The 17,354-nt window shown below is 37.3% G+C and overlaps 1 protein-coding gene across 1 annotated transcript in view; it reads left to right on the forward strand.

Annotated features, from left to right (window-relative positions):
- LOC150085543 (uncharacterized) overlaps nt 1–17,354 on the forward strand; it is a 419,624-nt gene that overhangs the window by 350,965 nt on the left and 51,305 nt on the right. The window contains exon 14 of the mRNA XM_090374596.1: nt 12,930–13,272. Coding sequence (XP_090230722.1) covers nt 12,930–13,272 — 343 coding nt within the window. The remainder of the gene's footprint in view (nt 1–12,929; nt 13,273–17,354) is intronic.

Below are 17,354 nucleotides of genomic sequence, written 5' to 3' on the forward strand. Positions count from 1 at the left end.
GGCTGCAAGAGTAGCTCCATGGTGTCTTGTTAATGATATACAAAAATTTTGCCAACAGGAATAAAGGGCTGATTGACTCATTGTATAAGGCAATGGTCAGGCCACACCTTGAGTACTGATACAGGTCTGGAGGCCTGCAAGGTGATCTAATTGAGATGTATAAGGCCATGAATGGATTGAGCAGGCTCAATGCTAATGGCATTCTTCTTCTTGCTCAGATTACTCACCTGAGTGGGCATCAATTCAAATTGAAGAAAGACAATCGTAGAATAGATGTGTGGAAATTTGCTTTTAGCCAGCGGGTGGTTGATATTTGAAACAAACTTCCATCTGTCATAGTGGAGGTCAGCAACTTAAATAAATTCAAGACAGAGCTAGACAAACAATTGCAGTGACTGGATGGGTGAAATGGGAAAGCGTTTTTTTTTTTTTTTTTTTGCTGAATCTATATAATCTTATTTTATTGTACATAGGCCTTGCTAATGCTAACTCTGTTATGCCTTCATCAATATAATTAATAAATGTTGAAAAATAACAATGGGCTCAGCACCAAATCAAACCAAATAATGTGGACTCTGTTAATAACATTGATCCAAGAAGAGCTGTGACCATTGATAAGCGTTGTCTTCCCATGCTCAACCATTCCTGTATCCCTCAAAGTAATTTGCTCTTGTTGCCCTACTTCACCAGTTTGTATAGTAATCTTTTATGTGGTTTTTGTGTGTTTTTGTGTGTTAAAAGCTTTTCTGAAATCTAAGGATATAGTATCAGAATTATTTTTTTGCATCCAGTTTCTTTGGTACTGGATCATGGGTATCTATAAGAGTGGTTAGTCAAGATCTCTTCCTTAACAGATCCATTCTATTCTTGCCATATAACTGTATTCTCATGGTGTTGCATTAGTTTTTTGACTAATAAAAGCAGGTCTAATCACTTATTTCACTTTTTGATTCCCCCCCCCCCCAAATTTGGGATACATTCATACATTTCCAGTCCTTAGGGGATTCCCCTGAATCAAGGGTGCTCTTCTAATTATGGCTGACCTCTTTGTTGCTTCTCTTAATATAATTAGATAGGTCTGATTTGTCCCAGGTGTCTTATTTACATATATCATCAACAATTTTTCTTGCTCTCAGCTATCAAAAATCATTTAGCTTCACGTAATTTGTATACTTCCAGCATTCCCATCCCTAAAAAGCTCCTTGTGTGAATGTAGATGTGAATTAAGTATTCACTTTGTTATCAATCTGAGCAGGATCATTAAGTGTTGTACGATTCGTATCTACTGGAGCAATATGATTCACCACTTTCATTTTAGTATTTATATAAGTTAAGAACAGTTGCATGTATACATTCACGAAGAAATGAAAGTAGTGCATGGGCAGAATTACCAGTGCTAGGTGTATAGTAAATAAATTTGATGAATTTGAAGTGCTGGTCAAGATATCAAAGGTGGATATTGTTGGGACATTAGAGAGTGATGTTACACGGATATAAAGAATTGAAAATTGGAGTTTGGGGAGTACGTGTACAGAAAGAATAGATAGGATAGGAAAGGAGGAGGGGTTATGCTGCTAGTTAAGAAACACATAAAATCTAAGGCAGTCCATCCAGTTACACGAGTGGACAGTGCAATGTTAAGTCAGTTTGGTGTGACATAAGCACTGTAAAATAAAAATGAGAGTAGGGGTGTGTTATAGGCCTTATGACTCAGATGAGTACAGTGAACAACTGTACAGAGAAATAGAGTGGGCCAGTAAATAAGAGTTTCTTATAATGGGGGTTTTTAACTTCCCAGATATTGACTGGAACTTGTGGATTGGTCACTCTCTCACATTTCGGAAATAAGAAAAAAAATGTAGGAAGGGAGGAGGGGTTATTATGCTGTTAGTTAAGAAGCATGTGTTTAGGTTTTTACCCTTTGCTTTTTCAAAATCTACTTTGGATTGATTAATAACTTCCTTATTAATCAAATATTATTGCAAGCTTTAATATAGGCAGTAAATGAACCTGGAGATTTGGATGCAAACCACTTGTGATATGCAACATTCTTATCTTGAACAGCCTTAGCTCCTTTATTAGAACACCAAGCTATAGATAAAGGATGAGATTTTAAGGATAAGTGTGGCAAAAAGAATTTCATCCATACAAGAATGATTTCTCTGACATGATCTGAGCAAACATTGATGTTAGAAAATTTAAAACAGTAATCCAGTCAAGGAGAAGAATCGAAATCTTACAGATCATCCCTTTGACATTCTTGTAATGTCAGATAACATGAGGCTGAGAATGGCCAAAAGGGAAAAGTTCCATTGGAGAAAAGACCATTATCAAGTGGCGACCTGAGGTGTCTAGAGGGTCACACACCTCGACTATGTGCTGTAAAGGTTTTTTATGAGAAAAAAAGATCAAAAATGTTGGGTGTATGGTTAGGATTGTCTGTATTCTGGGAAGTAAATGAACAGTTTGTGCAAGGTCATTAGTAACTGCAAAAGTCTCAGCATCTCGCTCAGCTATGCCCGGGCGCCTCCGTAGCCAGGTGGGAAGGAGCAGCAGTGCGTAGCACACGCTTCTTGATTAGACCGGGGTTCGAGCCCGTCACCACCAAATACGGAGGATGTGGGCAGGTCAGGGAATGACCACCGCATATCCCGGAGCAATATGGCCTTAGTTGCTAATGCTCCTAAAAACCAAATAACAACATCAGCTATGCCCATATAACTAGAAAATTGAGGCCTTCTGGTGTTGTAACTGTTGAAATCACCAAGGAAAACTACCTCACCCTCAGGGAAGTTTGACCAGAGAAAGGAAAGTTCCAGTGAAAGGAAAAAAAGAGTTCCAAGTGATTAGTGGAGTTGGAAGAATAATAAAGGCAGCAGATGAATTTGTTAGAATAGGGTAGAGAAAGAGAGAAAATGCATGTGCCACAATTTGTAGATTTGGTATATTAAAAGATCTTTATGACAACTAAAATGTAATCTCCCCATTTTTATTAAAAACTTTTTGTCGCATAATTTTTTTCAAGTTTGTTTAGTATCCACCGTCCCTCGGCTTCTAAGAGAAGGTAGTACCACAAGGATCTGTTTTAAGTGTTATGCTTTTTGCCATTACAGTTTAATTCATTAAAGAACTTCCTACAGCTGTAAACAGTGTCCTCCATGTCATTGATTAGCATATTTTTCCAGTCATGCAACGTGAGGGTTAAGGTATTTAAGGTATTCCTGTTTTTTGAGCTGGTCTCCAGGGTTTCCCCTATGTGCCATAGCAGAGTCTAAAAAGCAAACATCCCAAAGCTGGCAAGTGTGAATAAGTGTTGGTGGGTAAAATTTGTATGTGTTATGTTGGGTGCTGGTGCCTGGAAACTTCGTAGCCAGAGAGCAGTGAACACCTGGTCTGCTTCACCTTGACTCCCATCCCATTCCACTTGGAGACATGCCAAGAACCACCAACAGTTAAAGTGGAATAACAAGAAAACTTGTTATCCAAATAAATAAAATAAAAATGAAAAGGAAGGAACATAGTGTGAGAAGCAGATTTAAGGGAATGAATGGAAACATGAGGGTTAATGAGAGAGAGAGAGAGAGAGAGAGAGAGAGAGAGAGAGAGAGAGAGAGAGAGAGAGACTACTGCAACAAGATCATCACCTCAAGTCTTGGGCCATGACCAATCACTTCAGTTTCTCACTGCAGAAGACCCTCTCCATACATTTTTGTCACATGTGTAACCTTCACCCTGCACCTAACATGAAGCTTGGACAAAGCACTATTCTAGTAGTGCCAGATAGAAAATTCTTGGGACTTGTATTTGGCAAAAAAGTTGACATTTCTTCAACATTTTTGTCAATTATGCATAGTGTATATTCTGCACTGTACTCTGCCTGTATCATGCACTCATGCAATGAAAATTAGATTTGATACTAGAGAGCTATTAAGTGCTCAATATTTCCTATATTCTATTATATTATGAATCAACAGGACTTACCTTTATTTTAGATATAGGAAGCTTCTTTTCCAACTCTCCTTGTCCAACTCGCTAATAATTCGTGGGGAAGGCGAAATCAGTTTTGCAAGACATTGTCATAAAGTTAGATTTTGGAGGTCTAAACTGGCTAATAATTAAGGATCGATTTTTTCTTTTTGGTGCTGTGGAATGAATTTTTAGTTAAATTAAGGGATCTAATAAGTGGATATGGGGTGGGGGTTATTCTCTACATTCCTTAAGTCGGACTAGAACTTTTAGGGGTGTCATGTTCACAGGAAGAGAGCTACTCACAATTAATCCGAAACTTTTGTCTTATGTTGTAGTGTTTGTTCTTCACGCATGCGTATAAGTGACCAATCGTCGGACAATAGGAATGGCCTACGGATATTGATTGAAGTTGCATGTAGTTTCATCTCTAAGGTTTCTGCAATGAGTAGTTTGTAGTAGTTGTGTTGAATATTTATAATTTTAGTTTCATTAAAGCCGAATGTATGTCGTTCATTTATGGCGTGGAACGAAAGTTCCGATGCATTTGAACGACCCGCCCGCACTGAAGCTTCGTGTTGTTTTGCTCGAAGCTGTGCCACTCCCGTGGTGGATCCTACGTAGACAGTGTCACACTTTTTGCATGGTATACTGTATACTAGTTCATGTGTGATTGGAATGTGTATTTGAAGGTCGATTTCTGAAGAATATATATAATTTGTTCATGGGTTTTGCTATGATTTTCATGTCGGTTCCCTTGCATATTTGGTTAAGTTTATTGTACCAGTGCTCGATATATGGAATGGTGATGAAATATATTTTGGCCTTGTTGGATTTTTTTTGCAATGTTTGTTGCAAGGTTATTGTTATTTATTTTATCACGGGCTATTGTTTTGACTTTGTTTATATAGGTTAGTGGGTAACTCCTATTTGAGAATCTTCTAGTTAGTTCATTTATTTCAGTGGTTAGAGAAATCTGGGTGGAAGAATATTTAAAGGCATTTAGAAATTGGTTCAGCATGACCGATTTTTTGTATGGTTGGGGATGGTAACTGTGGAAGTGCAGAAGCATCCCTTTATTAGTGGGTTTTCTATATATGCTGAAATTTAGTTTTTGGTCTAATCTGTGTATGGTAAAATTAAGGAAATTTATGGAGTGGGATTCTGCTTCAGTTTCTAATTCAAATTTTAGTCTCTGATGGATGTTATTAAAAACCTGTAGAATATTGTTTATGGTCAAGTGATCTGTGATGATTAGGATGTCATCCAGATATCTTCCGTAATATGTGATCTGTGGTATAAATGGATCAAGGTGGATCTTTTCTAATTTGTCTAAGTATAGTTCGGCAATGAGTCCACTAATGTTTAGGCCCATTGGGAGGCCAAATATCTGTCTGTATATTTTTTCTTGGAATAGAATGTAATTTGCATTTATTAATAGTTTTGTTAGTTCGAATATTCTGTCTTTGGGGAGTCTGGTGTTATTAATTTTTGTGTTATCATCGTTTAAGTAGGCCCAGACTATGTCTAAGGCGTAGGGTACATTTACGTTAGTGTATAGTGAAGTCACATCGAGTGAAGATTTCTCTAACCACTGAAATAAATGAACTAACTAGAAGATTCTCAAATAGGGGTTACCCACTAACCTATATAAACAAAGTCAAAACAATAGCCCGTGATAAAATAAATAACAACAACCTCGCAATAAACATTGCAAAAAAAATCCAACAAGGCCAAAATATATTTCATCACCATTCCATATATCGAGCACTGGTACAATAAACTTAACCAAATATGCAAGGGAACCGACATGAAAATCATAGCAAAACCCATGAACAAATTATATATATTCTTCAGAAATCGACCTTCAAATACCACATTCCAATCACACATGAACTAGTATACAGTATACCATGCAAAAATTGTGACACTGTCTACGTAGGATCCACCATGGGAGTGGCACAGCTTCGAGCAAAACAACACGAAGCTTCAGTGCGGGCGGGTCGTTCAAATGCATCGGAACTTTCGTTCCACGCCATAAATGAACGACATATATTCGGCTTTAATGAAACTAAAATTATAAATATTCAACACAACTACTACAAACTACTAATTGCAGAAACCTTAGAGATGAAACTACATGCAACTTCAATCAATATCTGTAGGCCATTCCTATTGTCCGACGATTGGTCACTTATACGCATGCGTGAAGAACAAACACTACAACATAAGACAAAAGTTTCAGATTAATTGTGAGTAGCTCTCTTCCTGTGAACATGACACCCCTAAAAGTTCTAGTCCGACTTAAGGAATGTAGAGAATAACCCCCACCCCCCACCCCATATCCACTTATTAGACCCCTTAATTTAACTCAAAATTCATGCCACAGCACCAAAAAGAAAAAACCGATCCTTAATTATTAGCCAGTTTAGACCTCCAAAATCTAACTTTATGACAATGTCTTGCAAAACTGATTTCGCCTTCCCCATGAATTATTAGCGAGTTGGACAAGGAGAGTTGGAAAAGAAGCTTCCTATATCTAAAATAAAGGTAAGCCCTGTTGATTCATAATGAAAATTACATAACGGGTCTAGGTATACATCTGCCACACATAGCACCATTTGGTGGCTTGACCCTATCCATCATCAAACTTCAGAATTCAGAACATGAGATTTAATAAGAATAATGACCAACAATCAGTCCTTCCTACTTCCAAATCCCATCACTGTTGAGGATCTATCCACCATACAGATCACCAAGCAGTGACTGATAAAAGTCAACTCCATACCAGCATCTGTCTCTTCAGGCCCCAAAAGCATCTCTCAATTCATTATCAGATGCCTCACTTCCTACATCATTGATCACTTTTTATCATCATCAATGGTTTCTTTTCACCTCAGTGGAATAATCACAAAATTAGACAATTGGCAACAAGAACCAAACCAACAGTTGTTGTGCATTTTAGGTCCTCAGCCTCCTCCAGCCTTCTGAAAATCATAGAGAATGTGAACCTACTTATTTTCAATTGGACTGAAATAAAATTCCCATATTAATATGAGGATAAAGCTTCAGCATTAAAAGCAAAAATTGATGTATTAATATGTGAAATGTAATGTGGTATGTACTCATTCAGAAATACTGCACCATATTTCGGAAATAAGTGTTGTTTCTTATAAAGTGTTTTCAACAATATTTGTTAAAAATTATTTTTATATATTTCCTTATTTCATTAATATATTATTGATTTTAAAGTCAATATTTAAATAAACCAGAAGTTACTACTTTTACATATATTTTATGTAAATAAATGCAACAAAATGCAGTGAAGTGCAGCAGAATTTATTTCAACAAATAATGACTTATTTGAAATAATTGTCAGCAATATTTATTAGGATGGAATTTTGGTACAACGAAATGATTTGTACACCCATGTAAAGTTTGCTGTAATGGAATTTTGCTCTGTTAAATGCTGCACTATTTTCATAATTTCAGAATATTGAATATAATATTAAATACAGTAAGTTCTCTTCGTACGCAATTCATTCGTTCCAGCGATTTCTGTGGAAGTTGAAAAACCACGTAAGTCAAATAGCACTTAAATACGATAGATTTTTTTTATTGTATATTCATTTGAAAGGAAAATTCAAGCAAATCAACTTCTATTTATGAAACTTTGTGGAAATAAAACTTGATTCAATATCCTATCGAGTACATACTCATACATCATTATAAAAACATATGTAATTTAACTGAAACTAATCATTTAATATGTTCTCAGACTCTGGAGATTTTGATGGTGTCTTGAAGTATTTGTCCAATGATATCTGTACTGTAGCCCTTTTTTTCTCGCTGCAAATCAGTTTGTAGCATGTGCAATTGCATCATGCACCGCTCCACTTTTTCAAACCGTTCTATGTCTGGATTCTGACCTTTTAAGCCAGCTAGTCCTTCATCGATCATTTTAAAGCATTTTGCCATTTCCTTATTATCAAATCGTTTTGATGGTTCAACTTATTTATTTATTTAATAAGGTAAATAAAAAGGTACATCCATCCCTATACAGCAATGAAATGCTAGGAGGGTAAACACAATTATAAAAATTAAAAAATATCAATATTATTGATAAATAATTAATTACAGAAGTTAAGACAAATTTTGTTCAATATTATACTCTAAATACATTCGGTGTCTGTCAAGGAAGAGTGCAGTGATGCTGGAAAGTTGCTGCAGGCTGTCCGGAACAGGAGAAGGAGCACAAATCATCCTCTAACAAAGAAGCCAAGTAAAGCGATGATGAAATGAAAGATCTAAAATTGCAAGATTGTGTAGGTATCAGCAAAAACTTTTGATCTGTTGGCTTTGTCAACACAAATCGTCTCTGGGTTGATATTTATGTTGAGAAGCCCAATTGCGTTTGATGGGAACATATGGCTGAGCCTGATTTGGTTTTGGGGCAGGTCTAATCATAGATGCTTGCTGGTTAGTTATTCTGCTAAACTTGTACGTTCTCCAAAACCTCGTCTTCATTTTTATGGTTAGCAAGTTCCATTAAATCTTTATTGCTTAATTCCTTTCTATGACTTTGCAACAATTCAATAAAGTCATTTTTCTCTGAATTTAATTCCAATGTTCTGATCATTTTCACAAGCTCTCTAATTACATATTTATTTTCTTCACTTCCCAAAGCATCTTGAACAAACTGGCAGGTGAGTTTTTTCCAGACGGCATTCATGGTTGATACTGTAATTTCACTCCAGCCAGCATCAGTGTTTTTAACAGCTTTGTGAATGTCGAATTCTTTTCAGAAATGCTTCAATGATCTGGCATTCTGTCCTTCAGTGGCCCTTACTACCTGTCTAAATGTTGTTCGTAGATTATACTTTTTGAATGTCTGTTAACCCCAGGGGCTCACATCTGGTTAGTATGGGTTTGGCTCACCCAGGGTCCTGAGCTGGATATCATTATTCTTTTCTTTCTTGGTGATTCCCTTTTACCCCCTCTCTCTCTCTCTCTCTCTCTCTCTCTCTCTCTCTCTCTCTCTCTCTCTCTCTCTCTCTCTCTCTCTCTCTCTCTCTCTCTCTCTCACACACACACACACACACACACACAGGGTAACTCAGAATTTTTTATTTTTTTTTGTTGGTGTAGCAAAAGCCTCAGGCTTCCTTGCACCATGTAGCCAATAATAATAATAATAATTAGACCCTGATTCACGGGTTGAAGGCACCTCCGTAGCCAGGTGGGCAGGAGCAGCAGTGCGTAGCACACGCTTCTTGATTAGACCGGGGTTCGAGCCCGTGACCACCAAATACGGAGGATGCGGAAAGGTCAGGAAATGACCACCGCATATCTTGGAGCAATATGGCCTTAGTTGCTAATGCTCCTAAAAACCAAAACAACAACAACAACAACAACACGGGTTGAATGAGGAAAGTTGTATTTGCAGGCAAAAATATCTTTTATGTTTTTGTGATAGTTACACATAGTTGTTGGGTGACCAGGTGCATTAACAACCAGCAGTAATACCTTAAATGGTAGGTTGTTTTCTTCGCAATATTTTTTAACTTTTTGCACAAAATGATGGGAGAAACCAGTCCCAAAAAATTTCTTGTCACCCATGCTTTTACTTCTACACAACAGGTAGTGATGCCTTGGAAATAATTTTGAAGGCCTTTGGATTTTTTCTACGGTAAACTAACTGGTTTTATTTCGCAACCTCCAGCAGCATATCCACCAAAAAGAAGGGTTAATCTGTCCTTTGATACCTTAAATCCTGGCATAGTTTTTTCTTCTTGCGATATGTAAGGACGATCTGGTATTTTGTGCACATTGAAGGGCACAAAATACCAGATCTTGTGCACAAAATACCAGGTTTTGTGCACAAAACCAGTCTTGTGCACATTGAAGAACTTTTGTGGTAGGTAATCCTCGTTTTTGATGATTTCTGCCAAAGTCTTAGTGAACTCCGTATTTGTTACTATGTCTGCGCTAGCACTATGTCTGCACCAGCTCTTTTACATTCCCTGTTCAACCACTGGCCTATTTTATATTGCACATTAAAATTTTCCTATACATATATGGAGGGAGGATGCATGTCAAAAAAAAAAAAAATTTTCCCCCACATCTTTTTAGTTTTTACAGTATGGTTAGTATTAGAATGGTCAAGTGACTCAAGGAAGCCACCCATTGATGCATTCTTTATTTAATGCATGCATTGCACTCTTATTTCTGTATACCATACAGCATTATATCATAATAAAAACGAAGTGTTGCATACCACTATATCGTGCTATGAGAGAAAAATTGTGTAAATGTCAGTAATGTTACAAGTATATGAGGTCAAAATTATCCCCTACATCCAGCTACTCTGCCACCATGCCAAAATATCCAATCCGATTGGTTAGGAAGCATTGCATTCTGATGAAATCTGGCAATAGCTTCACTACCAGGTTGTTAGATTTGAGTTTGTTTTATTTATTTATTGTTTTATATATGCATTTTCTGAAATTTTATATCCGTTATATAATGGTGTTATTATCCAATAAATATCATGAAAGTTTTTTGTGCTAGCAAAGCCAGTGGAACGGTGTGCCAAACAATGCCCTTTACCCTAGCATTATGCAGTTTGCAACCTCAGATTAAAATAATTATATGTACATTGATAATTAATCCCAAATACTTAAATTATTATTATTATTATTTGTGGCTTTACAAAAGGTTATGACAGCCATGATGATTGAGTTTAAAAAAAAATATATATATATATCTTAGTAACAACACTAATTTTACCAACCAAACTGCATTTTATGGGTATGTACAATATGTACTAATACATTCACTGAGTGATCTCTGAATTATGACCACCTACCAAATACCTTGTTGGGCACAGATAACAGTTGCTATTCACCTAGACATTGACTCAGCTAGATGTCTGTAGAGATCTGCAGCCATGCTGACTGTAAGGGTTTCCACATTGTCAGAATAATGATGGTTGAGTTTCCATATGCCCACTTCCTGTTCCAAAACATCTCACAGATGTTCAATTGGATTGAAGTCAGGTGAATTTGGAGGCCAATCAAGATTTAAAAAAAAAAAAAAATTAGGGGTAGTCGAGAATTTTGGTCTCCTGCCAAGAGCTATTAACAACAACTTTTGCCCACCTCTGTTAAAACCTGATGGTTCTAGTGATACCTCATCTAAAGATAACGCCAACCTGCTAGCATCCCACTTTTCTTTTAACTCTTGTATTGATGATCTTAGTAAACCACCTTCTACCATCCTCAGTACACTCCTTAAGTGACTCCCATGGTCTTCTGTCAAAAGGATATCAGAAGAATTTTGAACAATCTTGTTGTCAAGAAAGCATTAGGTCCCAAAGATATTTCTCCATTTGTTCTCAAAACTTGTGCTCCTGAGCTTACTCATGTTCTGGGTTGCCTTTTTACACTGTCTTATTCCACTGGTGTTTTTCTTTTGGCTTGGAAATTTCCTGATATCCAGATAGTTTCTAAAAAGTGTGACAAATCCTTCCATGCAATTATTGTCCCATTGCACTTACTTCAACTCTTTCAAGTAATAGAAAATACATTAACCTCCAAATCCTAAACTATCTAGAAACCTCCCATCTGATCAATGATTGCCAGTACAGATTCTGCTAGTGAACCACTGGTGGTATACTGGCTTATGTTACCTATCTATGGAGCCAGGTGGGAAGGAGCAGCAGTGTGTAGCACATGCTTCTTGATTAGACCGGGGTTCGAACCCATCACCACCAAATACAGAGCATGCGGAAAGGTCAGCGAATGACCACCGCACGCACCGGAGCAGTATGGCCTTAGTTGCTAATGCTCCTAAAAAAAAAAAAAAAAAACCAAACCAAAACGTTACCTATCTATGGATAGATTCAATGGAAAAGTTTGGAAAACTCAAGCAGTTGCTCTTGACACTTCACAGGGTTTTGATTTTGTTTGGCTTAAGGTCTTCTAAAGAAAGACCCATCTTATGGTTTGCCAACTGATTTTTGTAATTGGGTATCTCAGTTTTTTCTCTTGACTTCTCACTGCAGTTGGTGATGGATGGCTCTCTGGCTTCTAACTTTTCCTGGTGTTCATCAAGATTCAGTTTTCTCCCACCCTTTTCTTCTTGTATATCAATGACTTTCTTCCATTGATGGGAAATGCTTTCCATGGTTTTTTTCTGGTGATAGCACATTGCATTCCACCTTCCAGTTTCAGAAATCTTGCTCCACACAAATGGCTTTGAATATCCACTAACAATTCATTAAATGCTGATTTTTAGGTAATTCTTTAATGGGGCAAAGATAACTTAGTTAGTTTCAATCCTTCTAAAATTCAGTCCTGTCTTATATCTTGCAAAAAGGATTCTTGGGCTTCTATGATTATCTTCGATGATACTCAGATTTCTGGACAAGATCACATGTATTTCTTAGGGTTTACCCTGACTTCTAATCTCTCTTGGCATAAGCACATCACAAATACTGCTTCCTCTGCAAGTAAAAAAATGGGATTTTTTCTTTTGCTTTTGCATTACTTCTTTTTCTAAACAGCTACTCACTCTGTTCAAATTCACCCTACCATAGAATATTGTTCCTTCATCTGTGGCAGTGCTCCATAACCTCTCTCAGGTGTCAAAGTATTTCCTGAAAATTAGTCTTCAGAAATTCAAGTCTGATGTCTTTCATCTTCTGAAGCTTCAACCCATGCAAAGTACTGACTGCAAAGTAACTAACTACTATAGGTTCTAATACCTTTTGTGTTTGGGGTTTTCACTTTTAAACCCAATTATTTTCTCAATCTATATAGAGTGCAGTGTTTGCATATTATAAGTTAGAAATTTCCCAAATCATATTTCTTTCAAGAAATGAGCATGGTATTATTTTCAGCTGTTTATATTATTTCATATAATGGTAGATTTAATGCACTGTTATTTTATTTTTTTTCCAGGCTCAAAGTCCATGGAGAGTCAGCACACCTTCACCTACAACTGGATATTCAGCCCAGTATTCATCCTCCAGCCAGTCTCCCACCTCATCAACATATCGCAATACACCACCTCCTCCTACCGCTACCCATAATCTTTCAAGGCCACCTTCATCTACATCAAGCCAAGGGAACTGTGCTTCGTTTAAAAACTCATTGTCATATTCTCAACCATCAGGACATGTCCATCAATCCAGTCAGTCAGCAAATCAAATATGGCTTCAGGGTCCTATAAGAAATTCACCTGTTGGACGACAGTATTCTAGTAACAGCAGTGCAGGACCTCCCGGAGATGGTCCGAGTCAAGGTAGACTAAATAACTTTCAGTATTAACATATTTTGTGATCCAGTACTTAAATTCAGTAGTTCACAAATGATAAAATGCAAGATTTAAATTTGATTTTTCCTTGTTCAGTTATAAATGAAAAATGTAGGTATAATTAAAAGTATATATTTTTTAAACTGTATTAATGAAAAATTTTCAAAAACTCAGTAAATACAAATGTTGCACCGAGAAAAAAAAAACATAGAAGGACTTCAAAATGATCAGCCATTGTTTCATATATTTATAAAGTAACAAGTGTAATAGGTTGAATGTGCTATGTCAAAAAATGCAAAATGAGCTTTTTTTTACTGTCAAACTCTTTCCTGAAGAACTTGCAGCATCTGCCACCATCCTTAACAAGAAGTGCAGTGTTTCTAAACTGTGACCAGTTTAAGGATATGCCTATGAATTTTCTTGCCTACTTCAGTTATGTTTCTATTGATTAAACCTGTTAAACGTTGATACATCTTAAATAGTTTCTTTCTGCTTCATAAAATATACTGTTATATAATGTATGTTACATCTTCGCAGTGGTGGGACCGTCAGTAACCCTGGGTATAACCCCCATGTGCAGGTCTTGGAATATGGCACTAGTATACTGAAGGTGATCATACAGGGGAGAACCAATGTAAGCAGGGTTTAAGAGTGTTGCTTATCTAGGTTACCAGCAGTACTAGGTAGATGACTCAACTGGTTCCAAAACCACCACTTGGCTTATTGGAGGCTTGAAATGGTGGGACTCAGGTTTAGTCTCAGAGCAAACTTCTGGCAACCCCCCCCCCTCCCTCCAATCTCTTCCATCATGCTGTACAGTTGATGTCTTTTGAGGTTATGATAAGCATAATGGCAAGATCAAATCTTCTAACATTGGGAGGTACAAATCTAAAATTGTGTTTGCAGACTGGCAGCAGGATAGAGTCCACTGGACCAGATCTATTGGTAACTCTCTAAAAGACTTCCAGATCAGCTAATATATAATCTCGCTGCTTCTACTTAGCCAAATAGTGACCAGGCAGAGTCCAAGTAGTGTGGGGGGGGGGGGGGGCAGACAGGCATTGTTCTTGTTTATACTCCAGCATGACTACCAGGTCAGTGGAGTTTACAAATAAATCAATCAATAAAAATGTTAATCGTATTTAGCAGTCATGGGCTTGAACCCCGGTTCACTCAAAGAGCGTATGCAACTGCACTCGCACTCCTGACCACTCAGCTCTATATCTGGCCTATATATAGGTCATATTATGTCAAGAAGCTGGATATATTCTTATCATGTCTAAAATATCATTATGTCATACATGTCTGCCAAGCCCCATTTACTTTTTCTAAAAATCCCAATTATTTGTTGATACAACCACTGCTCATCTCAGTTCTCCATATTATTTGCTGTATGATTCTTTTCACTTCAAAGGTGGTACGTGTGCATATGTCTGCTCTGATAATCCCCGTCAGAGATTTCATAATTTGGAATCTCTTCTTTTCAATCTTCTCTGGATTAAAACCTCTTTGGCCTCCTCTCTCTGAAACTTAACTTTTTCCAGGCCAACTCTCCTAATAGTGATGTTATTTTCCTTCACAATTCCAGCTAGCTCCTTTTTCTAGTCAGACGGACACAGATGGTCAAGATGGTGAGGTTTTTGCAATTACTAATGACCTTGCACAGATTTTTCATTTACCTACCAGAATAACAGATAATCCTAAACACACCCAACACTCTTGATATTTTTCTCACAAACAACCCTACACAGTTGGGGGTGAGTTGTACTCTAGGATACAGATCACAACTTAGCGATGGTTGCTTCTCCAATGGAGCCTTTCTCTTTTGGCCAACACATTATTCAACCATGTGCTGTTTGTCATTACAAGAATGCAAAATGGGAAGAACTGCGAGATTTTTTTCTTTTCCTTTGTTCTATTACTGTTTTAAATCTTCTGATGTCGGCTTTTGCTCAGATTGTGTCAGTGAAATTATTCCTGTACGGATGAAATCCATTATTTCACATGCTGCCTTAAAATCTGAAACTTCATCTAAACCTTATTTTTTCAATAAATGTGCTTAGGCTGTTAAAGAGGAGATGCAAGTCAATTGACTTGCATCTCCTTGCAGGTTCATTTTCTGCCTACCCCAAACCTTGTAACAATTCTAAACTAGTTATTAATCATTCCAAACTAGATTTTGAACAGGCTAAGAGAACAGGCTAACTTGCTTTTTTGTCCAAATGGTAGCTAAGCATTCTAGTCTCTTGCTGCAACTTTTGCCTATCTCTACTCCTACCTCTGTTAAAATCTAATGGGTCTATTGTCACCTCAACTAAAGATAATGCATACCTAATTCATTTCACAAATATACATGGTCTCAGTTCTAATCTTAACGACGTCCATTTTTTTTTTTTTTTTTTTATGTGAACCCCAAACATGAGAGGTATTAGAACCTATAGTACTTAGTACCGTGCTTGGGTTGAAGGTTGAGAAGACGAAAGAAGATATTTGTTGACATTAGACTTGAACTTCTGTAGATTGTAATTTTCAGGAAATACGTATGAAGGAAGTTTTTCCAGAAAACGGCAGTTGAATGAATAAATGAGGAAGATGAAAAGTTGGTTCTGTGGGTTTGAAGTTGGACAGTAAATGGATGTTGGCTGGTGGCGGCACGTGTTCGGACTGTTTTGAAAGAGAGAGCTGGAATTATAGAAGCCAATTCAGAAGAACAGTGCCCATGGAAGTATCTGTAAAAGAGGCATGCAGCAGAAACAGTACGTCTATGAGAAAGCAAGTGGAGAGACTCTGTTAGAAATGAATCATTAATTAACCTAACTGCCCTCTTCTGAATGGAATCAAGAAACCTGAGAGAGGTTTTGGGGGCACCACTCCAGATGTGGGAACAATATTCCATAGCAGGGCGGATTTGCGATTTATACAGAGTGAACAGCTGTTTGGAAGAAAAGTAATGCCGAGAGCAAAAGACAAAACCAAGTTTTTTAGATGCAGAGGAAGCAATATTTGTAATGTGCTTGTGCCAAGAGAGATTAGAAGTCAGGGTAATCCCCAAAAGAGATATATCAATGTGCCTAGAAATTGGAGTTTCACTAAAGATAAGCATAGGAGCAGAAGAATCCTTTTTGCGAGATATAAGACAAGACTGAGTTTTAGAAGGGTTGAAATCAACTAAGTTGCCTTTGCCCCACTGGAGAATTACCTGAAGATCGGCATTTAAGGAATTGGTAGCAGATTTTCGAAAAGTTGAAGCTAATTGAACAGGGCGAGGTTTCTCAAAATGGGAAGTGGAATGCAATGTGCTTTCATCGGCAGAACTATGGATAGGATTTCCAGTCAGTGGAAGAAGGTCATTAATATACAAGAGTAACCCAAAGGTCGCGGGTTCGATTCCCGCCTCGGGCTTGGATCAAAGTACTGCAAAAACCTTGGGAGGTGCAATATGGCCACAGAAGCCGATGCGCCAACAACTACCAAATCAAAAAAAAAAAAAAAAAAAAAAAATACAAGAGTAAAAGAGTGGGGGAAAGAACTGAACTTTGGGGGATACCGGCATTAGTGGAAAATTTAGAAGACAGAGAGCCATCTACCATCACCCTCAGTGAGCGATCAGAGAGAAAACTGAATAACCAATTACTAAAAACAATTGGCAAACCATAAGATGGAAGCTTGTTTAGAAGACCTATATGCCAAACACGATCGAAAGCCTTTGAGATGTCAAGGGCAACTACTTGTGTTTCACCGAACCTTTCCATTGAATTATTCCATAAATGGGTAACATAAGCCAGAATATCACCAGTGGATCGAAACTGACGGAATCCATACTGGCGATCGTTGATCAGGCAGAAGGTTTCTAGGTAGTTTATGACCTATATGTAATTAAGAGTTGGCGGTTAATTGATTTCTCCATTACTTTAGAAAGAGTAGAAGTAATTGCAATGGGACGATAATTGGATGGGAGGGATTTGTCACCCTTTTTAGGAACTGGCTGGATATGAGCAAATTTCCAAGCAGAAGGAAAAACACCTTTGAAATAAGAAAGTGAAAAAAGGCGGCAAAGAATAGGAGTAAGT

Source organism: Mastigoproctus giganteus, chromosome 5, assembly GCF_048544385.1.
Source record: "Mastigoproctus giganteus isolate SK-2022 chromosome 5, ASM4854438v1, whole genome shotgun sequence".
NCBI lineage: Eukaryota > Metazoa > Arthropoda > Arachnida > Uropygi > Thelyphonidae > Mastigoproctus > Mastigoproctus giganteus.